Source organism: Calidris pugnax, unplaced genomic scaffold, assembly GCF_001431845.1.
Source record: "Calidris pugnax isolate Ruff unplaced genomic scaffold, ASM143184v1 scaffold24, whole genome shotgun sequence".
Taxonomy (NCBI): domain Eukaryota; kingdom Metazoa; phylum Chordata; class Aves; order Charadriiformes; family Scolopacidae; genus Calidris; species Calidris pugnax.
In genome coordinates, this window is record NW_015090922.1 from 21,706,885 (window position 1) to 21,732,024 (window position 25,140).

General features: G+C 35.0%; 1 protein-coding gene across 1 annotated transcript in view; it reads right to left on the reverse strand.

Moving 5' to 3' along the window:
* Positions 1–25,140, reverse strand: part of SDCCAG8 (serologically defined colon cancer antigen 8) — a 113,206-nt gene that overhangs the window by 77,581 nt on the left and 10,485 nt on the right. The window contains exons 2-12 of the mRNA XM_014950835.1: positions 24,708–24,887; positions 24,527–24,603; positions 19,176–19,289; positions 18,643–18,768; positions 18,212–18,352; positions 16,785–16,849; positions 14,406–14,594; positions 12,289–12,427; positions 9,881–10,033; positions 6,798–6,932; positions 4,374–4,490 (exon numbers count right to left, since the gene is read on the reverse strand). Coding sequence (XP_014806321.1) covers positions 4,374–4,490; positions 6,798–6,932; positions 9,881–10,033; positions 12,289–12,427; positions 14,406–14,594; positions 16,785–16,849; positions 18,212–18,352; positions 18,643–18,768; positions 19,176–19,289; positions 24,527–24,603; positions 24,708–24,887 — 1,436 coding nt within the window. The remainder of the gene's footprint in view (positions 1–4,373; positions 4,491–6,797; positions 6,933–9,880; positions 10,034–12,288; positions 12,428–14,405; positions 14,595–16,784; positions 16,850–18,211; positions 18,353–18,642; positions 18,769–19,175; positions 19,290–24,526; positions 24,604–24,707; positions 24,888–25,140) is intronic.

The following is a 25,140-nucleotide window of genomic DNA, read 5'->3' on the forward strand; positions in this document are numbered from 1 at the left end:
TGCTACTTTTAAGGTCATTATACTCAAGGTCAGACTACATAAGAAAATTTGATGCTAAGAGTTTTAAGCTGTCTGCTAGGTTTTGGGGTTTTCCTCCTTGCCAAATAGCATTCAAGTATGTTTATTGATTAAATAGAATTTCTTTCCAAAACAAAACTTCCAGAGGCCACAAAATCTCAGGTCCAGGACTGTTATAAGAATACACATAACATATAATCCTAACCCATCTTCAGCAGTGTTATTAAAACATGCAATTTTATTAAGTCTCAAAATATCTAGTGATATCTTCAATGTCCCAGCTTGTGAAAAATCTAGATTTTTAAAGCCTAACTCATGAAAGCCTGATACCTAGTCCTAAAAAGATATTCAGGGAATCAGTGTCTTCAGAAGGATGTACTGGGCTTCGGACACTCTGCAGCATTTCCAGGATATAAACCCAAATTCTTGGCCTGCATTATTTCTGATGAAGACAGAGTCAGTAATCTCTCCACTTATAATGTCTAAATTAGGTTACTATAAATCACGGATTTATGACAAATGAGATAAACATTCCCAAAATACCTTTTGGCAAAATGCTTTTGGACTGCAATTTTGCCAGATTTTTATTTGTCTGCAAAATTGTCAGTCTATAGTGTACAGAGACACCATTTAGGTTCTGTCATACTACACAAAACCACTTTGATGCCTTACTCTTCCCATTTGTATAGGTTATGCATATCAGTGACTCCCCAACTTCTTTTTATTTGGGCAACACTTAAAAATCTGTGGGTTTTGGTGCAATATGTCTAGAGCTCTTCATTCTGTCATCTATAATGTAGGCAACAGAATTCTGCAATCCCTCACTTCAAACTACATTTGCTTAATTTTAAAGATATTATTAAAATAATGGCTTTTTACAGGTTGAGATTACCAGTCTGGATTTATTTCTACACGAAGTATTTATCTGATTCCTCAAAACATGGTAAAATAAAATTTAAAAGCTTCATTTAGTTTCTGAAGTTGGATTTAACATGTCCTATTGTTTTATTGCAAGGAGACCACAACTCCCAGTGGTGCAACGCTACCGGTAAGAACTATCTAATAAGGATGACGCCCAAATTGGCTGGGACTGCGTAAACCAGTACTACTAAACTGTTTTCACTTCTACATGCTGAAGCTTGCAAGATTTTTATAAACCAAATAAAAATTATTTACAGGCAAACAGAAAGCAAATGATTAACAGTGTATTTCATTTTTATTTTTATAATGCAGAACAGAAAAGAGCAAGTGATGCTAATCTGAGGAAACAATTTCATAGTGTGTCAGAATTATGATTTCTACTAGAAATGCACAAATTATGCCATTCAGTGCTTCGAAATTCACAGAAAAAGTATTATAAAAGTGAAGTCCTGCTGTGGCAAATATGCCACATAATTTTTGTTCTGATAAGAGCTATTTAGATTAGGGCGTGACTTTTCTCCGATATAGCTGTGCTAGTACAACCCCTAGTGTGGACATAGTTTACTGCCATGAAGGCATTATACCCGTACAACTTATAAAGCTTCCTCCTAAGGAGAAAAAGTATTAAGTAAGGCACTGTTATTTCAGAACAGCTACATCCACAATGGGAGGGCTGAGAGAGAAAAAGAGAGGGCAGTAGGTTATGCTACTTTACAACATACTGGGTCAGATGAACAGATGCAGGTTTTGTGTAGAGAAACTGTGTGGTATATGGCTTTCCAACCCCCTTCCTCCATAATCCTAATGGCAATCAGGATCATGATGGATGATATTACAAAACCCTCGTTCAATTTAAGTGACAGCTCATCGCTTCTTTGTTTTTAGTTTAAGAAACATCCGTGTCAATTATTAATTGACATACCTAGGTATCAGTATTTGTTATTAGTCTTAACTAAGTAATAAAGATAGGAAAAGAGATATTAGAATAAAAGAGAATCAGACCAAAGACACATAATCCCTTTAATTTTTTTAAATGATACAAATTCAGTGTTGAAGAACTTTATAAATATCAGTGTACGATAAATATATATCTGTATTTAGTGACACATAAATATATGTATCTGATGATCCTAAACTGTACATATGGGGATTTTTGCCTATTCTGACACACCTGAATAACTTTAATCCCTTTTAAAAAGTCACAACATATATATAAAGTCAGATACATCTTCAAACCCAAAATTTATCCACAGAACAATTAAAAATATAATCATACCTCAAGAAACAGTAAACACAATTCTTTGCATCAATTAATATAGAATGGCATGAAAATATTCATACATTATTGTGTCTCTACTTTTAAAAAATAAATATGTATTTATTATGAACAGATGGTGGCCAAGGAAGGTATCAACTCTGTCTCCTAGCCAGAAGGTCAGGTCATGGCTGAGAGACCAAAGAACAATTACTGTTTGCTATTCAGTAATTTCATCATATAAGATGAAACATTTTAGTTTTTTCTTTGAATACAAAGCTAGATGTGATTGAGCTGTTTTCATTTAATTCAAATGAAATAATTTGCAATGATTTATTAACATTTGTTAACATTTCATTTGAAACAAAAAAAAAGAAAAAAGAAAAAACCCCTTCCCCCAAACCCCAAAAACCAAAACCCCAAAATAGATACACACTCTTTTTTGTTGCCTTTTAACATGTTAAATAATTATAGGATCTATACAGAACTTTCTTCGTTACTAGAGCCACAGCTATAAAACAGCTGCTAGATGCAGAACCTGAGAATTTCAAAATAGTTTGTTTTCCTTTTTTTAAGGAACCAATGACCATATTTGAACAATATAATTTTTTTTTCACATACTTTACATAATTTACTTTATGTAATTACAGAATTACTTTAATAATCTTTGTTGATAGGAACTTCCTCTTCCATCACTTCACTTAAATTATATCAAATTATAAATTACCACATTTTGGTGTATTCATTCCCACACTGAATAAAATACCAGTATGTCCATACATGAGGTTAAAATATTTTGTTAAATTTTGCAATTTGTTCAAAAGGCAATCCTCAAACAAGTTGGAGAACGATTAAAAATCCAAGATACTTCTACAAATATCTTATTAAACACATCCTGTTTTATTTGTATGCCAAGATTATGCCAACTCTCTTATCTGTGATATCTGTCAAGACACAGACGACAAGCCTGTTTTTTGTTTTTTAAAGTGTCCTTAGGCCTAAAGGATACAGGAGTAAAAAAAAAAAAAGCCAACCCTGAAAACAAAATGCTTAAAGGCCCTTGTTCTTCTGCACTGCATGATTTTCTATACATATTGAAGAGTTACTTTATCTAATAAATTTCTCTTTTGGATTTTATATATCTTTTGATTCTAATTTAAATTAATATTGCTTCTAGCCTAAGCTCGTACTTCATTAAGTTAAATTAACTGTCCTACATGCAGATTCTGGGGAACTGGTAAATAAAAATATAATTTTAGAAGTACTGCACTTTTCATATATTCTTACACAGGGACTGATTTGTTCACTTATTTAAAAGAAAAAGAATAATTTAAAACCTGTTGGATAGGCTGCTCTAGTAACAAAATGCATATTAAAAAAATGACCCTCATGTGCATCTTATATATCTGTGTATTCAGAAGATATCCAGTCTTGTGTGGAAATTACAATTTATGAAGGAATAACTGGAGGTTTGAATATCTAGAGAAAAAAAGATAGAACCTACACAAAAAGGGCACTTAAAAAGATGCAGATTACACCTGTTCAAGCTGTTTGCCAAGTATGTTGCAGGTTACTGTAATAATCTTACTGGTTTTTGTATTATTATAAAACACAGTTTTAGATAATCAACAATTAATGTGTAGCGGAATTTTTATATAGTTATTTTTTCTGGAAGGTTATTTTTGTTTTGGTTTCATTTGTTTTTTTTTTAAACTTCTCTATGAATCCCAGCATTCATTAACCTTGAATCTTTAAAGAAACTGGAAGATAAATTATTTTCATTTTTGGTATAGTTAGGTTAAACTTAGAGTTTTTAATGTTTTGTCAGGCTGCAGGTATATGTAATTATGTGTGGATTTATTTGTGAGAAACAGTGTATAAACATATGTATACAGTACATACAATTTAAGGACATTGTATGAATACATGTGATAAGAGTAATGCCATATGAAAGCATGGGATGAGTACCATGTACAACTGAACACACTAGGGCTGAAAACAAGAATAAGATAACCAAGAGGTATTTATTTAACAGTAATAGCTGGCTTGTTGCCATTAATTTAGAAACCATTTAACAGTAATAAATGACCACTATTAGAAAAACGCATCATTCCAGCTTCTGAAATATCTCTACTTAGGCTTCTAATAACTGCAAAGTTATAGCAGTATTATCTCTTACCTGGTCCTTAATTTCAAGCTCCCTTATAGTTTTTGTCCTGTACTCTCTGAGCTCCTTTTCTGCCTCATCCTTCTTCATTTTGGTTTGATTCAACTGATAGCGCATTTCTCCACACACCTGTTAGATTATGCAGACAACACGATCTGTAGCTTGAAGAATCCATAGCCCATGGTTTGCAATTAGATCTTTTGGTGCCCTCTAGAGGTCATTTAAATGTAACATATTTTAATTTAAAGATATTTTAAGACTGCATATGGTAAATGTTTTTATATAAAAAGGTGGATCTGAATTCTCTATATAGGCATTAACTTTGAAATATGCAGTGCCTTCTAGATTCAATTATATTTGGATCAAGATTTTGCTAAGTATAAATATTTATATTGTAAATATATGTGCTACTAAATACAGTTAAACTACAGTTGCTGGCTTTATATTCTTCTCCCATTCTCTCAAAAATCCCAAGAAATCTACATCAACACTTTCAAAACTTAAAAGTAAAGGATCTATCACACTCCTATATAAGGGCGTAGTTTCTTATCTTGCCAATTTTTCACTGTTAAGAAAGAAAATGTTTAGATGTTAATACAACAATTTTCAAAGTTAGATCAGAGCATCATAGACTCACTACAAACTGAAGGTAAACTCTTTAAAAATAATACCTAATTCAAATATATGCATGGGTCAGAAGAAAGGGATCAAAACAACATTTAAAGAAATCTAGCATCACTTTCACAAGGGCAACAACTCTCTGTTGCTGGGATGTTTGTTATGTTACTCGTCATTCCTGTCCACCTGAAGGCAGCTCAACTTCAGAGGATATATGGAGGGTCCAGGGGAAAGGAAAGAGAAAGAAAGAAAACCCCACACCAGTCCCTCCCACATAACTTTGATTGCTGCTGTGCAGGGATGTCATTCTCCCATTTCCCAGTCTAAGACTTTTAAAGGATTCTATTTGATCCTATCTGTTGGGAATGGAGAAGGATGGTGGACAAGCTGTCCACTTTTTGTCCTTATTCTGTGCAATCACCTCCAATTTGTGCCTGTTCATTTCACCTTAATTAACCAAACATAAACACATGAACATTCCCTAATGAGAATGCAAATGTGTTTGCTTGCTGATACTCTTAGAAAACTTTCTTCCCAACTCACTCTGCTTCCCTGCCCCATTTACATTCTTTCACCAGACTTGCTTCCTAAATGTGCATGCTTTTAATTTGCTGCTACAATCCTCTGTGCTTCTCAACAACCTTAAACACATTTTACAACCCAAATTAGTTTCTGTTTTTCAGTCTCATACCTCTTCTCATTTTCACTAATATTTTTTTTCCATTCTTGTAAAAAAGAAGAAAAGGAAAAGGAAAAGGAAAAGGAAAAGGAAAAGGAAAAGGAAAAGGAAAAGGAAAAGGAAAAGGAAAAGGAAAAGGAAAAGGAAAAGGAAAAGGAAAAGAAAGGAAAGAAAAGAAGGTGGGTAAAAGTAATCAAAATCTGGAATCAAATAACCTTAGGAAAAAATAAAACCAATTGTCATAACTTTAAGAAGCAGTATCATGTATAAATTCAAAGAATAGCTTGTGAATTCAGCCCTGTTGCAAATAATGCAAATACTCTGAAGAATGGAAAAGTTCTAAAGCATTATTTTTTTTTTTAAATAATGAAATAGCACATGCAACTAAAAAATCGTAAAATGCAACTGCATGGATTGCCAACCCTGTTCTTCTACCTCCTCCTTTCGTTATGTGAAGGAGGTAACAAAGCGGGATAGGATATAGCAAAATAAAAAAATAAAATACAGCCATCCTTGCCTTCAGCTCCCCTGTACATCATACAGAGTGAATAACGCAGAAGTATCGGCAGATGGTGCTGATAAGGGATTTTTCAGTCTCTACTAGATTGAGAAATGCACAAAATAAAGTGCCCAGAAGTGATACACAGGCATAGATAGATGTTAAGCTAAGAAGGAAGATCTCTTTGGGAAAGGCAAACCGTCAATATTTATTAATAAAGCAGTATAGCACATACAAATTCTACAGGAATATACTTGAAAAACAGTGATTTGATACAGCTTCCTTTATATTAGCACTGCATATCCCAGAGGTAGTATTCAACCCTGTCCTGTAATTGCTATGTTGTCTCATTCACAACAAATGCAATCTGGAGGAAACACTAGATTGCAGTTTTAAATAATAATTTGCATAGTCTACAAGGTAGAAAGGTTAGCTTTTGCATCACAAGGCAACTTGGCAGCCTGAAAAAGTTATCTTTTTACTCATAAAACTGTTTCTCTGGGATATTCAGATTAACTTCACACCTATCACACATTCGTTACCAATACAGAGGAAAATGCAGAAAGAAAAATATTCTCGTCTTTCAGGTCACAATGATTAAGGAAAACCAAACTCAACACTCATTTATAAATGTACCTACCTTATTCATCTCCATTTCATGAGATGAAAGCTGATGTTGTGATTCTTCTAACTGGTTGACCAGAGAGTTTTTTTCCCTTGTAATTCTCTCTACCTGAGCCTCCAACATGGCCACATTCTCAGACATGGCCATCACCTGCAAAAAGCCCAAGAATGCTGTAATGATGCAATTTGACCAACCACAGACCTAAATCTTGTGGGACTTTCTCCTTGAAAGCAACTGTATGTAGCCAAAATACATAGAATTTAAAATTAAACAAAAATAATCTAAACACATATAATAAAAATGCCTAATAAAATGATTTAAACGATAGGTTCATTATTTTGGATTTATCATATAGTAGTTTATTTAAAACTTTTCATCAACCCGACTAGTCTCCAGGACTTGTTAATATGGACAAAGTGTCAGAAGCAGTTGCTTGCATTAGTCTTGCAGCTGTAAGTGTATTTATTAACACCTTCTTATCCATCTTTATGTAGATTGATTTAGACCAAATCATGTTCCCCCAACTAAAGCAAAGTGTCATTGCAACCAGAGATCTTAAATTAAATTTCAAGTTCAGAAAACATTTCATAGATCAAAGCATGATGTTGTACAAAACCTATATAGAAATAGTATGTTAAAAATTCTAATGTAATTCAGATCAAATTTTGCTGAATGGTAAAAAACTGTAACAATAAAACAGAGACAGTGACCCTTCAGCTATTTAGCCCTGAAGCTTACTACTATAAGTGGAAATAATGGTGTCTGACAGTTCTAGGTTAACTCACAGGAATTCAAAGCCAAACCTAGAGGATTATATATTCAGAACCATTTTTCAGTCATTATACATCCACCTGACTTATGTATCATGTCAATTCTCCCCTTCAAACAAATCACTTCATAAAGTAAGTGATAAAATATTCATATGGAGGTTGACTTGATGCACAGTATACAATTTCTATCATCTCATAATCCTGAAACATAAAAGTCGTTAATCATATCTAGCCATAAATCTTGCATATAGGTCACAGTTTTCATAGAATGGTTTGGGTTGGGAATTACCTTAAGGATCATCTAGTTCCAACGCCCCGGCCACAGGCAGGGACACCTCCCACTAGAGCAGGTTACTCAAAGCCCCATCCAGCCCGGCCTTGAACACTTCAAGGGATGGGGCATTCTCAACTTCTCTGGGAAACCTGTTTCAGTGCCTCACCACCCTCACAGTAAAGAACTTCTTCCTAACATCTAACCTAAATCTACCCTCTTTCAGCTTAAAACCGTTATCCCCATCCTATTGCTACTCTCCCTCATAAAGAGTCCTTCCCCATTTCTCCTGAAGGCCCCCTTCAGGTACTGGAAGACTGCTGTAAGGTCTCCCCAGAGCCTTCTCTTCTTTAGGCTTAACCCCCACAACTCTCTCAGCCTGTCTCCAGCCCTCTAATCATCTTCATGGCCCTCCTCTGGACCTGTTCCAACAGGTCCATGTCCTTCTTGTGTTGAAATGTTTTCTATAAAGTCATCCCATACCTTTAATTACCAAGCGTGACATCGTAGTGTTGCTATATGTTGGTTAATGTGTATGTAGGATTTAAAAAAGGAATACAACTACTCAAAGAGGTAATCAGCTCCAGTAAAACACCTCTCAGTGGGTGATGAAATACAAAGTAATTTGGTGACATGAAGGACTGAATTACTCTACCAAAAAAGGTATGAAATGCTTGTCTAATAGGCTGTATTTTGGAGTGTATATTCTGCTCTAAAGCAAATCTGTAACTAAACAACTAAACACTTAAGAGGGATAACTTCCAATAGATAGCAAGTACTCAAACAAGAAATTGCTTAGTAATGTCTCATTGGGTTCAGTGTAAGGCTATTTTTTGTTAATTTCAATTTCCCTGGCAATAGATTTCTGATGATCACTTATAGCAGTTCACGTAGCACCTATCACTGTGCTTAATTTCTGTTTTAATATCTGGAACTGGAGTCAAAGGCTTTGACTTCCTGTAGCAGCTTCAGAACATTATTCCACCACCTCATAATACCAGAAATGCAACCATATCACCTTGGTTCCCTATTTACATTAGTAGCTTTCTAGCCATTTCACAAGCAGCAATACTACTAAAGAACCTCCTCTTTTAAACACCTAGTTTATCCTGTTGAGTCTGTGCTCTCCAGATTGTATAAACTGTATGGCTTATTTCTAAAAAGAGCCCGAAAATCTGGAAAAAGCCTACAACGAGATGAGAAATTTGCTATTTTGTTTCGAAACCTCCACCAGGAAACGGCTGAAGAGGTTAAATATCAAACAAGCATGAAAACAGCTAGTTCATGGAACTTTTATCTCTTTACTCTTCTTCCCTTTTCTTTCTCCAGTCACCTTAAAAGTGCCTCCTCTGTCACGACTCACAGGCTTATTGCTGTTAACATGAGGTTTGCTCCATAGATTCCATTGGGCAGAAAGCCTTTATGTTTTATACTCAGATTACACTAGCATGTGGAAGTCTGAAACAAGGTTATTGAGGCTCTGTTGCAATGGTCACAGTATAAATGATGAGACAGATTCTGTCTTAGAGAGTTTATAAACATCAGTAAAAGTGAGAAAAGAGTTTCCAATACATTTCTGCAGGTGAGCAAATTAAGCATATGACAAGATCACTCTGAAAAATAGCATATTAGAATGCAATTATGATTTTGTAACATTAAATATATATGTAAACTGAAAGTAGCAAAGAATCCTAAATTTCAAATGTGCAAAGTTCCGAATGCTTGACTTGGCTATCTAAATAATAGAAGGTAGGTACAAACCTTGCAGCACCTACTAGTCAAGCCTTTCCTGCTTTGACAAAGTGCATTAGAAAATATTATGCAAACCAAAACAAAATGCATAACATCAAGAACTTAGTATGTATCTAGTGACACAGCATATAATCCAGATATTCGGACTTGAAAGATCGCTTATCGACCACTGCTTTAAAGCAATGGTGGAAGTGATTTACTGAGCTCTCATATCCAAAACTGGAACAAAATTAAACACAAACAAAGTTTAAAGAGGATGATACAGTCATTGTAATACGCAAATAGAAAAAAAGCCTAACTCATACCATTGCTGCCAAGCCCTCCCTTTCTTTCTTCATTTCTTCCCGCAGTGCTTCTTTTTCATCAGTCCTCTTATTTAGCTGGGCAGCTAACTCCCTTTCAAGACGATTCTTCTGCCGTTCCATCTCACTTTTCAGCTGCTCACACTGGACTAGAGCCTAGAAAAAACTATTTTTTTAAGTGGAAGAAACCTAAAATTTTAAAGAAACATGGTATTTATCTAACCCTTTCAGAGAAACCAATTTGCTATAAGAAAGGATGTCTGGTTTGGTTTTTTTAAGAGTTATTATGATGTTTACACATAACCTACTGTGTTAACCTCTAGAATAGGACTAACAAATTGAAGACTATGTATATGTTTGTATGTATATACATGCCCTACTGTAATTTAGAAATCTAATTGCTTTTAGGAGTCATGGCAAAGATGGAAGCATTTTTCAAAGTATATTTTCCAAATAAGTAGCTGTTCTTCTAAAGCTAAGATTATTATTTGCTTTGCCTTTAAAATTCCTGAACGTACACCACTAGAATCAGCATCCATTACTTGACTCCTTGTAAACATTGTGGTTATTGCCTAACTGCATAGCTAAAGAAAAAATAAAACAAATAATACACACACTTTCTACATGTTCTCCACCTGGAGTGAATTACTGAGTGCAGAAGGCTAAGAAGAAACCAGGAAGAAGTAAAGATACAAAGAAACAATTTTCCTTTTTAGTTTCAGGTTTGTCAAATGAAGATTAACTCTACTGAAAGCTCAAAATCATAAGTGTCCTGCTTTAATTTGTTGTGCTAAAACACAGCTGATAGATGTGTTTTCTATTGAAACAGAAGAAAAGTAAGTTGATATGCAAGCAGCACAGTAGAAAATATCTTCTAAAAAAAAAATAGGAAAAAAAATCAATTATGCTATGTATCCCTGCCAAAGGGATATGAGCTGGGTGTTATGTCAGTTTAAATCAGAAATACACTACTGCATTAAAAGTAAATTGAAGTATTCAAAGAAGCCTAAAGGTAGCTTCCTAGCTGCAGTGAAGAGGATGGCCAGCAGAGACCCTACAGAGCTGCTGTCTTTATGTGGCAGAAATAGTATAGGTATGAAGACCTATTTTATTAAAAGTTCTACTATTTATCTTAGTAATTTTTATTCATAGGCCACATTTCTAACAGTAAGGCTTTATAGGTACTTTCTCTTTAAATATTAAAATAAATATTTCCAACACCAAATGAAAAAAGAGGAAGATAGATAACCACTTCATTGCATAGAGGAGAAAAAATACTTTGTGCAGTTTTAAATAGCAGCAAATATTTCTATCAGACAACTGTAGAACCCAACCCCAAAAATGTAAACAAGTAAACAATTAAAAAATTTAACCCATCAGGGACAGGATGTAACAGGTCAACAGAAGGCTCATAAGGTTTCTTTCTCCGTCTGTTCAGTAAAAAATAAGGAGCTGTAATGTGCTCTAGGCAATCCTGCTTTGGCAGGGGAGTTGGACTAGATGATCTCTAGAAGGTCCCTTCCAACTCCAACAATTCTGTGATTCCGTAATACTCTGAAGTTTAATTTATCAAGTACCTAGGGTTTCCAACTCTCATTATTTCTTTCCCCACCGTTTATAGTTAAAGACCCTACAGAAACACACACAGTTTTACAGCATTGGATGAATTATACCAACCATTACTGCTTATTTGATCAACAGAACAATTATATCAATCTTGTCCACGGTTAAAACAATAGCATTCCATTTAAAAACAAAAACAAAAACAAACCAACCCCAACCCCCCTCTCTCAATTCCATAGTAATTCACTAATAATACAGTAGATGTCACTAAATATCAAGGAGATAATCCAGGTCAGTATCATTTGATTGTATATAGTAACTAGGGCTAAAGCAAACTTTAGATCAAAACCAGTTTCATCATTATTATTTACATAGCACCAAAAGCTTTGTGTAGGTAGCATTGACAGGACTTCTCATCTTCAAAGAGTTCTGTTAGCTAGTCAGTTCTTGCATTGCATTCATCTGAGGCAAAAAAAACTTGTTTGTAAGCATTTTAAGTGCTCTTTCCAGACTAGCTCAGAAATGTGATATGAGAATTATTCTCCTACATGTCATGAAACCCTTTGAAAATGCCACCATTCATTTTCTACCACTGAGCTGTGAAACTATGTCAGAATTAAAATGATGGCCTAAGAACACAACATCCTAGAGCCTTGATGAGAATTTAAGAACTCAAATATAGAATTCGTGTTACTGCTCAGAAACAGTCACATAGTGCAATCCTTTTAGATCTACAGCTACAAAGACTATAAAGGTCATACGTGTGTATTCTCTTATTAGCATGAAAACTAATTAACATTTGCAGTGGATTTGAATACTGAAAAGCTCTCGATTCTTGTGGAATTTACCTTTGTTTTTTCTAAATTGGCCTCTTCTGCCATTTGCACGGCTTGTTTAACTTGCTCACATGCATTAGATTCTCTTTGCTGCATCCCTTTCATGTTTCGTCTCAGTGAAACAAGTGCATCCATCAAGTCATCTCTTTCTCTGCATATAAAGAAAAAACAGATATTTCTTCTACATCTTTTCTCAAGAGAAAAAAACCCAACAGGTATTATGAAATATAAAATACTAGCAGATAAAAAACGTAAGTGTGGAAAGGAAAGCAGGACTAAAACCACTCTTAACCAGGGTTAAGAGTGAAAGGCAGCATACTGCTAGCTTGGCAGATATTAAAAATATCATTTGCTTGCTGACCAGTCCTTCACTTCAGAAGGATGGACTGTTAGTGAAACTGCCAGTAATGACAGCAAAGCTGAAGTCATAAATATACTGAAGCTGAGCAACATTCTGTTGGCATTACAAAACAGGGATCCATGCTTAAAAAAAAGACAAACAAAAAAACAACTGCAAACTGGAACTAAACTAAACAATAAGACTTCTGGATTCTACATCCTTTCTGAACTTTTGCTAACTGAGAAACTGAAATCAATACCAAACAGTGAAGCACAGTCAGTAAAACTGCAGTACTTAACTTCACCTTTTGATTATTTTGATACATTGAAAGCTTTTAAATTAAGAGTATAAGTGTCTGTGTTTTAGATGCAACTAGAGATTCTAGCTGAAAATTGTCACGTTTGGAATTGTGGGGCTTTTTTCCTTCATGTTGTGTGGAATGGTAACACAGCTGTATTTGCCAGACAGCTAACAGTCATATTTTGAAATTCCATTGCAACAAGATTTGGATAAAGTCCCTTTGAAAATCCCTGCTGAAATGTCTTAGTTTTCAATAAGTTGCATCACAGGGAGATGTAGCTTTCAGATTTTGTTAAATCTCAAATTGAAATAATGGTTTAAGAAAGATAAATAGGTCAGCTCAAATCTTTTATTTCAAACTGCACTATAATACAAGATGACAAGAATGTACTGACTTATAGTTTGTTCATATTTTCCAGTGTCTCTGACAAATAATTATTTTTGTTATGAAAGTAGATTTTGAAACATGACTTTTCAGCAACAGAGAGCCTTCCCAGAAAATTCTTGGACTTTACAATAGAAAAATACATAAATTCTAGCAACAGCCACCTAACACGTAGAGATAATATCCATTTGATGGACTATATGTGCTATGTCCCTTCAGTCTTCTTGCTTCTAATTGACCCACTACCTCACCTCCAGCTGGCTCATTCTAAAACTTCACAAATCCTGAGAAGCTTCAGACATCTGAGAATAAATAGATTAGTTTAACAAACTTTGAGAAGGTTGCAGTATCCCATCATTATTAGTAGCAAGTAGAAAGGGAGAAATTTTTTAAGATGATTAACTAGCAGTATTTCTTAAGAAAAAAAGCATTTTAATGCTGTTGGAATTTCTGAATTATATATATTACATTCAGCCTGTATAGCTGTTTTTTAAAAATAATTTTTAAAAAAGGTTGCAGCAAATCATTTCATTGTTGTTCAAAAGAATTTTCTTCCGTGAACTACTGTAGTTAGGGAGGAGCAATGCATCCTATCTCAAACACCTGACCTACTAAGCAAATTCAAGGGGAAAATAGAAAGGATTACACTGCTGATGTATCCTAAACATTCCCCAAATGTAAGGAGAATAAAGTGGAGCCAGAAAAACTTCCAACTACAGAAAGATAAGGAATTTTTTGCAGGAAATAATCAATGAAAATGTATGGACTTCCAAAATACTTGTTTTGACAGAGTAAAGGGTTTGTACAAAAAGCATGCAAAAAAACCTATCAACAGTCTGATTATCTGGACAGTCCAAGGTACCACAATTACAAGATAATGACTCACATTCTTTCCCAGTTGAAATAAGCAGCAAAACTACAATAGATTTCAAAGTGGTTGGGACCTACACTCATATTCTGCCATTGACTTTAGCATCAACTTAGGACTGCATGGTTCCACAGCCACACATCCGTCTCTGAATGCAACACAACACATTGAGACTTACACCGTTTAAAGTAAACAACTGTACTTTCAATGAGAAAGTAAACAATCCCCAAACCTACTTTGTCAACCTCTCAATGGTCTGCATGTGAACATTAGAATGAGTCTGTGCAAGAACTGCCTCGTGTTGCGCACATTTCAGACACAGACCACCAACACGGCTAGAATTCGTGGCTGAAACAAGTGACTTCTGGTGTTTTAGCCTTCCTTCCAAATCTTTGCACATCTTCTGAGATTCTGCAAGGTCTTTTCTAGAAAGAAGAAATAAAAAATGTTATTTGAGCAATCAAATATTTCTACAGGTTATATTTGTATGTAATATATAATTACAGAGGCAAACCAAAAGAGCTATAAGAATTCCTCTAATGAACATTATTTTACACATTTCGGCAGCCTAAAGAGGACTTTAACTGAGAAATAATAGTTGAATTGCCCAACCGAAATTATTAATAGACAAAACAAAATTATATTCATTTGTCTATTCCCTCTGTAGTATTAGAAAATAGCAAAATTACACAGAAAATTATTAGACAAAACTTGTAGGCTTACATATTATCTGAACAGAGGAAAGGATTCATTAGGAAGAAACACTACCAGTTGTATAAATATTTAAATATCCTAACTTTTATTCTGTTGTTCTTACTAATAGCATCACTAACTTCACACTTCTCCACTCTCAAATTAATCGTAAATTTACAATATAAAGTCAAAGTCTCCTATGCTCTCTAGACAAAATCCAGATGTATTCAGCTCATTCTCTCTGATCCAATGATGCACACAAACTTGGGGTCAGCCACATCTCCAGAAGAACATGCTAAGTTTCTTACTTTCTGCAAAATTTTTACCAGGTGCTCTGAAGAATTTTCTCCAGAATTTCCAAGCATCTGTCAGGCCGGAGAGAGCGCAAGCAGCAGGAATGCTGACATCAGGAAGTTCCAGACAAACGCACACTGTGCACATATAGATCGATTTGACAAATTGTGCAATGAATCCAAAGCTTTTGGTTTGTTATGCAGGCCATCTGGGCAGCACACACATAGTAAGTCTGACACATTCTGGTTGCATTGGATTTACTGTGCACATGATATATACACTGCATGCATGCTTATTTCCATCTGGGAAATCTTCTGTGCACTTTTTCTGATTTTAGTAGTTGGTCTATTAAATATAATCCACTATAACCTGAACAGAATTTGCTCTGGATATATCCTTATACAGTCATGGTACAACAGACCTATTGTTGGGAAATCTTGAACAGAAATCAGCAAGTCCCACATAAATTCATGCTTAATGTTAAAAACAAGGATAGTCTCACTGAAAGCAATATAATTTTTCCCTTTAATTAAAATTTAGGAAATGCTCAAGTGCTTTACCGAGCTTACAGTTTGAAAGATCATGCCCCTTAGAAGAAATCAAGAGGCTGAATAATGTATTTATGGAAATTTTCAGACTATTTTAGCCTCCAATATTTATTTCTGAGTACATATAACACTTCAAGCCAAGTGTGGGGGGGGAATTTACAAATCAGATTACACTGCTGAAATTTAAGATCCTCCTTTACTTTCACCAGCACGATTGGCTTTGCAGGTTTAAGACTTCACTACTGCAAAGGGTATATTTAAACTTGTCTCCCTACCAGTAACTGTTTTTACATGCACACACACACACACGAGTGTAGGATTTTCAGATATATGAGAGCACAACTTATTTAGGGAAAAATCACAATTGAAACAGATTGAGCAGTAGTACCATGAATGCAGGTGCATAGGGGGAAGTTTACTCCAGAACATCAAATTCTGAAGTGGTTACCTCTACCTCTGTTTTTCCATAGTTTGCTATCTATTCAGACCTTTAATATTTTGAGGAGTACATGAGCATTTATTCTCAAATATTTTTGTGTTTAAAGATATGCAGGTAACATGACTGGAAACACTGCCTGCATGCTTCAAAAGTATGTTTTCCTGCTCCAAAATAATTTTGTGGCCTAAACTAGTTTGATGCTTAAGCTTTCAAAACTTGTGATATAAAATAATAGTTAGAAAAAGAGGTAATTACGGAAGAGCTCACAAAAATTAAAATTTTAACTTCTCTTTTTCTGTTTTATCAGTGTACCTTAGCAGACATGATTTTTTTATAAAGAAAAAGGGTAAAAAGTATAAAGACATTTTATATCAAGAATTAATTTCTAGAAATACAACAATTCAATTAAATTTGTAAAATTTACATATTTCTAATGTTGCTATTACATTCAACTTTGCTACATTTGTATTTGAGCAAACATAATGTAAAAGCAGCTTTCAGGGACAGTATCAGAAAACATGACATTCAGACATCGAGGCATTCTCTTACTTAAATTCAAATTAAAAGTGGCTCATATTCTTATGAAGTGATAATATATTAACAGTAATTTTAAGGAAAAAAAATTACACATTTCATTTTACCTTAGAGACTGTACTTGAGCATCAAGGATGCTGACTTTTTCTTGATAAAGAAGTTTTAGTTTCTCCTTTAGAAAAAATGGAAGAAAATAATTGTCTTTTGCTTTCTTCGTAACACAGTCTTAACAAATAAATCTAGACATTAGCCACATTCATTCTTTTCCCCTGTGGATATAAACTTGTTGAAACACTAGTGTGAGAGAAATCTAAATATTTCACACTGGTGAAAGTCTACAAAATTAACAACCCATCCATTTTCTTATTTCTATACATCTTGCCAGATCCTCATATGGTAAATTGCCCCAGCTCCAATTGCAGCCCTCTACAGTGATTTCCACAAACTGATGGTCTTGTCTCAAATTTGCTCTTAGTCTCCCACAAGTCAGCAGAAATAAAAGAGGAATTCTGAAGAACTTCAAGTGGATAGGCTACTTATTTATAATACAGTGAGTTACTTTTATTACCTGGTGAAGAACAATCAACTACACCAATGTTAAACACAATGGTGATAAGAAACCAGATAAAAAAACAGATAAAACACCAGAAATTTAGCTCACTTTGGTGCTCAGAAATAAGTCACAATCAATATGATTCTTTTGCTTTAAATATGACAGATGAAAAAGTGCAATTACTGTAAAAACTAGCTTTCAAACAACTGCAGGCATGACAGATCACTGAAGAGGTTTTCAGCTCTAGATGAGGCACAAAACCAACAAAAATATAGTTTACTAGAAAAAATTAATAAATACATATAATTACCTTGAAGAACTAAAGTACCTTTTAAATTCCACAGCACACATATGCACATGGACAAAAAACATCAAAATTTTCAGTTAACCATGTTTTTCCCAAAACATGGCAATGCTACCCCATTAATTCAGAGCAAAAATTTAAGAATATCTTATGAAACTAAAAATACAGGATAGAGAAAACATCGTCTCTGAATACTAGGGCTCCTCCGTGTCTCTGAAAGCACAAAATATATAATTCCACTTAGGAAAAACAGACAGCACAAGGCTACTTTTGAACCTTACTGATGCTGCACTGCTCCAGGAGTAGAAAGAGCTTGCCTGGAGGGCTGCCAGCGTTACACCAGCGCGTTCCCACCTGGTTGCGCATTGCGTTACTGCTAAGAATCTCCGGAGTGCAGTGGAGCCACCACTGACGGGACACTCTTAAAACAAGACTTATCTCTGGGAAGACAACACCTGCAGACGCAACCTGCCATCTGTGTCTAACTGTATAATAATATTACTTAGAGTATAATGAGAATATGTGCTTTAAGAGAATAAAATTTGACCTCAGATTAAGGTTCAGTCAACCAAATCTCCTCCTGTATGTCTGTTACAAAATTAATCATCAGAACTGCAGCACAACAAAGCCCAAAAGGTTTTCAAAAGTATGACTCTGCAAAGAAAGTTAATACCAACCAGTTCCACATGCCATTTTTCTATTTCTCCAACAGCTGCTTTAAAAAAAACCTGATCTTTGTTACGTGTTGGTGATGAGGTGACAGGCTGACGCATGCTACAGTCATTACCACCTACAGGCCAGGAGTTCTGTGTATTTGCCTACAATAAAAATATTAAAACTTCAGTTATGATTATGCAGACCATTTTTTTAAACAAAAGTTAATTATATAAGTATTGAATCGTATATTTTTTTATTACAGTAGAATATAAGAACCAATAAACAAGTTAATTATGTTGGCAATCTACAATAATGATGCTATCTACAGAAATCCATGTTTACAAACTCTCATTAAAATTCAATTTGTGAATAACCATTTATATAGCCTTCCTTAAAAAGAACCAGGTCCCTGAACACTGATTAAAACAGAATCAGAAAAACAAAAACTTACCGAAGCATCTAGCAGAGTTTGTTCTCTCAACGTATGTTCTGCAGTTAAGAATTTCAGTTTCTGATGGAGTTCCTCATTTTCAAGTACAACTACTTGTACTCGATCTTTCATCCCAGACAGTTCCTCCTATAGGATACAGGAACTGTATGTCAAAGGCTCCTTGGGATGGTATCAACATTTAAATACATCTTGAGATCAAAAGTCTAGATAAACATTCTCAATTTTTTTAACCCTTTTAGAATAAGAATACTCAAAAGACAGACTTTTCATTTTTATAGCTTGGATTTCCATGGAACTTCTTAAAAAATTTTTTTTATTTTGTATTTGTGATAGGTTGTAAAAATGTCTTTGAAGACCCTTAAACACTACACAGGCACCAAGACACATAGTAAGGCTTAGTATCTACCGAATTGCATGGCTCACTTTTGGTCATTATGACAATGAATCTCAAGACTAGGTGTAAGCTGTTTTTAAAGCAATTCTTCATGTTTAGGAGACCAAAGTTGTTGTAGGTGAAATATGTTGTCTAATACCTTGCAAAACTTCACTTCAGCTTCTAAATGGTTAATGTACTGTGACTGGTCATTGATTATAGGAATGAGATCAGAAAGAGCTGGTAAGTCTCCAGTTGCAGCTTCTGGGGATTTCTGAAGGAAGTAAAGAATAGCATGTGTTATTTTCCAGTTTTCCATTTATTGCAATAAGATGTTGCTTGCACGCAGAATACTATGTACACTTAGTAAAAAGTCACCACATACTAGATCATGAAGAAGGGAAAAACCAATAAGAATTTAAATTCTTCAATACAAAAAGTAAATATGTCACTTCTGTCAAAAAGTACAGCTGCTTGACTAAGCACATCTTTAAAGCAGGATTAAATGATATCCACAAACCAATTTGTAAATGAAATTCATACCGCTATTTAAGTGCATCATCCATTTTAGATAAATGTAAGGGGATATTTTCTTATATAAATATATAAATATATAAAAATCCCCTGAATTTTAATGAGCTGTGGATGTACATCAAAGGCAACTCTTCTAAATATTCATTAACAATTGCTACAGAAACACAACTATGTCTGCAATTTTAATACCTCCATAGAAGCACAGAAAATGTGTAATAAATATTGTGTTTATCAAAGAACTCCATTATTGGTATTTTAAAAGACAATTCTAAAAAACCTTTCCAAACACCCTATAAATAGGTAAAATTTTTAATAGCCTCACAAGTAGCGAAGTCAAAGAAGGTAATAAGGGAATCCTTGCCCATTCGAGATAAACAATTACATCTCCGCCTTGCTCAGCAAGATTTAAACAGGGATTAAACTTTTTACAAAATATGAAAAACACAATCGCTGTAACTTTACAGCATTTATTCCTAAGAATACAGTACAAAGAATGTAAGTAAATATAATTAAAATGCCCTTAAAATCATAAATTAAATAGCTTCCTGAAAACTACAGCCGCTTTGATCCTATTAGCAACAAACAGTCCTTGTCAATCTAATAAAAATTACTTATTTAGAGTGGATATAACAAATATAATCAGCTATTATAAGATCCTCACTTGTCCTTTTCATGTATTTCAATATTGTTTTACAACCTTAGTTTGATATTCTACTATTGCAAATTTCATCCGCTGAAAAAACTAAGTACAGTCCAATGCTAGTTAACCCATATGAACTATTTTAATTCCTGAAGCTAAGAGCAAGTATATCAGCACAAGCCTTAGCTAGTTGTGAAACAGATACAATTCTAAATTCTCTTTCTATGACCATGTGACCCGCTTTCTCGATGAGGGGAAGGCTGTGGACGTTTTCTACCTGGACTTCGGTAAGGCCTTTGACACCGTCCCCCACAGTGTTCTCCTGGAGAAACTGGTGAATCATGGCATAGACAAGTGCACCCTCCGCTGGATAAAAAACTGGCTGGATAGTTGTGCCCAGCGAGTTGTGATTAATAGGGCAAAATCCAGTTGGTGGCCGGTCACCAGTGGTGTCCCTCAGGGCTCAGTTTTGGGGCCAGCCTTGTTTAATACCTTTATTGATGATCTAGATAAGGGGATTGAGTGCACCCTCAGTAAATTCACAGATGAGGCCAAACTAGGTGGGAGTGTTGATCTGCTTGAGGGTCGGAAGGCTCTACAGAGGGATCTGGGCAGAATCGATCAAACTGGTTCACCATCCCTGGAGGTATTTAAGAAACGTGTCGACATAGCTCTTCGGGGCATGCTCTAGTGCCCAGGATTATTGGTTTGTGGGTGGGTGTGATGTGGTGGGCTGTTGTGTTTTTTGGTTTGCTGTTTTTGTTTTGGTGCTGGGGGGTTTGTTTGTTTGTTTTGTTTTTGTTTGTTTGGGTTTTTTGTTTGTTTTTTTATTTTTTGAGGTTGGACTTGATGATCTCAGAGTTTGCTGTTTTTGTTTTGGTGCTGGGGGTTTTGTTTGTTTGTTTTGTTTTTGTTTGTTTGGGTTTTTTGTTTGTTTTTTTATTTTTTGAGGTTGGACTTGATGATCTCAGAGGTCCCTTCCAACCATGGTGATTCTGTGATTCTGTAAAATCTGTGATCTCAGGTCAGATACACACCTTTTTGTGCAAAAATATTCCATGAGATGCTTCTCAAATATACTTAAGGTCTTAAAGATCATAGAACTCATCTTCAGGAACTAACTGAACAGCTGGACTCCTGAATCTCCTAAAAGATTCAGAAACCTACATCTTTGTTTTTAAATATTATTTTTGAAACATTTACCATTAAAAAAAAAAATCCAAACCAAACTACTAATGGCTAGCTATTACATGTACTAGTTATCTTATCTACAGGTTCTGCCAACAATTGATTTTTTTTTTCCTCAACAAGGTATTCAGATTCCCTGTCCAACCTTTAAAGATAAAATCCACTAATCAGGGTGAGGGGAAGGCTTCTAGCAACAAAAGCCTTCCTGCCAAATTACACCTAATATAAGTATTGGCTGTACTAACGGGGCGATTCTTGAGAAATCTGGAACTGGGATTGCAGAGACAAATGGAGGGTTTTCCAGAACCGTCTAGAAAAACATTGAGAGAAGGGACTCTGAATTTGCAATGTATTCCACCTGGCTCAGCGTACCTGAGTTCCATGTTCCATTGACTTAGAATTCACCTTGCTTTAAAGCCTGTTAACCTCAACTACTCTATAAAGTTTTTAAAAATGAATCACACTTGTTAAAGTACATATAATATAGCACTGATAATATTTGTAACTCATCATTCTGTTCCTCTGGCTCCTATTCATCCCTCCCTCTTTTCTGAAAGCGTAACAGACACCACCTTGCAGCTGAGACCTCCAGCTGCTTCCCTGAAAAGATAACGCTACAGCAGTGTTCAAAAATGTTAAAAACTCCATTTCTATTCAAATTATTCTTCACTGAAAATCAGTGATAATGTTTAACCTGAGAAACTTCAGTGTAATGTATACAAGAGTGATAAACAATGGTTTCACTAAACGGAAAATAATACGTAGTATATTTTCCCAACAGAAAAAGAACAGAGGACTTCTTAACACAACTTACTAGCTCACAGCACTCTCACTGGAATATATCTCTATTTAGAAGCCTCTACCTGCCCTTTCATGGGGCATATACCCGGTAGATCATTTGCGATTTATTTCTTTTTACCTTTTTTACTACACAGAACAGAAAGAGCAAAAATAACAGAGGTCAGGGGAGGCATACATTTAGAGTTGGCCAAATATTAAAATCAGAACTGAAAGACATATATGATCAGTATGAATTACCAAATGTTTATACCCGAGTCTCAAAAATGCTTTTCACATTTGCATTCTTAATATTGAAAAATTTACCATATAATCCCAAGGGTCTATAAAATACAAACACTTGGCAGCTTTATGAGCCAGCATTCTACACCATGACAAACAGTTTTGCCAACATCCAAAATAATTTGGCCCACCTTGTACTTTTCCACAATGCCTCAAATTTCAAACCTCTAAACCCCAGAATTAGACACTCTCCTGCTGGCAGTCTTAAATCTGCTGCCCTGCAAACTGGCAAGAAACAACAGGAGTAAATCACAGGAACTCCAGATATAACAACCGTGTCAGGAACCCAGGCGGGGTACAGTTAGGTCAGCCAAGACTCAGTTGTATGAAACAACCTTGCTGGGCCTTGACCTCAGGTGACAAGGTACAGAGCAAAAGGAAAGTCTCTACTCAACCATCTGGGTGTAATCAACGAAGAGACACACTCATTTGCTGTCTATCACAACTTTTATTAATGGGCAAGAGAAGGGAATTTTGTTAAGACAATGTAATTTAATACATACTAAATGTTGAAAAGTTTATTAAACAATATACTTTATGTGAAATATTATATTTAGCTATAGACATATGCAGTCATCTACTATTCAGTAGTAATCAGGTATTTCAGCGTAATTCAAAGTCAAAGGTTAAGGTTACTCATAATCTAACTTTGCTTTCCTTGGCCTTTCGGGAATCTGATTCTTCTTATACAAGAAGCATCTCTGCAGTGTCCAGCAAACTACCAAACTTGTATTTTATAAGGCTTTGGGGTTTTTTTGGTGTGTGTGTGCTTTTGTATTTCCATATTTTTTAAGCTTTATATTTGGTCTGTCTTCAGAATACTTTTGAATCCTCTGCAGAAAGCAGATGGAGGACAGTTGATAAGGCCAGCGCTTCACAGAATCCCTCACACTGGAAGCTTCAAGATGAAGAAATGGAACAATGCCTATCAATACAGTAAATTCCCATCTTTTCTCTGTTTACTCCTCCATCCTTTAATGAACTCCCTGAAAGCGCTATCACATGTTTCTTAGAAATAAGTATCCTTTTTTCTGAATTTTTCCACTCTACTAAGATTTCCCAATATAAGTAGAAAACTTTAACAAAGATGGATTCAAAGATGATTTCCCTCCCATCCAAAGGCTAAATACAAATCGATACTGATTCACGTCATGTCAAGATCAATTAATGATACATCGTTCCCTTGAGCTACAAAACACTAATTCTATCCTGCATCATTATAAGGCAAAAGTACCTGGCAGGATAATCAGACTACACTCGTGGATTTTAGAACATTCAGAAAAGTTGAAGTTTAAATACAATTTCTCAGTGTTAGAACAGTAGAGCTAGGCTCATTACACAGGCTCAAAGCAACCAGGAATATAGGCTTTAAATTGTTCTGCTGCTGCCTCAACTTTGACAGCAAAGAGTTACTTGTCTTGCTTAATACAAACCAAAGTAGTCAGTGGAGGCCATCAAAATATAAAACTGGAACAATGCCTTTTAATTATTAATTATTTTAATTACCCTATGGGGATACAGAGCAACTGCTAGATGCTAGTAACTGAACTGTCCATTGCTTTGGAGCATGTTCTGCTGCAAGAAGGCTAAATTTGAGAACAACATTTAAGGGTGTAAACTAACTTTGACAGAGACCACTGCATTTTGGCAGAGAGCTACAAAACCTGTTGTTACATGAACATCTCTAACCCTCCAAAGAAAAAGCATGGTTACAGCATAAGAAGGCCTTTGAGAATCCTTAAAGTACAGTCAAAGAAAAACCTTTTACAGAAATGTCTCCACTTAGTCAAACCCAACTGTTTCCAAAAGAAAAAGGACTGGACTGTGACCCATACTGCACGGTCAACAAAAGAGAAGAGAAGTCTAAATCTTGTATTAAGAGATTAGTTTTTCTTCCACTATGGTCATAACTATACCAAGTTGTGTCCATAGCCTCAAGAATCTCCTATGTTTCACAATACAGAATGATTCAGTGTTTCTTTTTCTTCCTAGATGCTAGAAAATTGATCTCATCACACATGCCCTTCATTCAAACAACATAAAAGAAACAAGAAGAAACATATACAGACCGACATCTTCCTCCTTGACGGAGAGACTTCACTTTCAATTTTTTCTTGATGTTGCAACAAAATTTTAAGTTGATTAACTAGGAAGAGATAAAAAACATTATAGCAAAAAAATTACTTTAAAAATTGAAATTAGTTTAATTTCCAACAATTTTTAAACTATTTTCTGTCTCAATAGTCTTACCTGCGTGACTATGCTGCAGTTCCTGGCAGGCTGCATTCCCACTGTCATCATTGCCCCTGTCCACATCACCACTGCCCTTGCCCACAGAGCACTGGTTAAATCTAGTTTCACCCTCACCCTCTGCAAACTGTCTTTCCTCTAGGGCATATTTCAGTTGATGGATGCTTTCACTAGCACGTTCTGAGAGAAAGAAAAAAAAAAAAATCATCACATCATTAGCCACAGTAAATAACATAAAAAAAAGGATTTATTGAGTGATATTTTAATTTGCAAAAAAATGGGAGAACTAAAAGCATTTGGCATCTGTCTAGCTTGACTACTTGATCTAAACTCATCCACTGGAAGCAATTACTGAATGCAAACAGCTAAAACAACTATAGTATACCAGAATTTGCAGAAGAAATATATACTATATTTTCAAAGAAGAAGATAC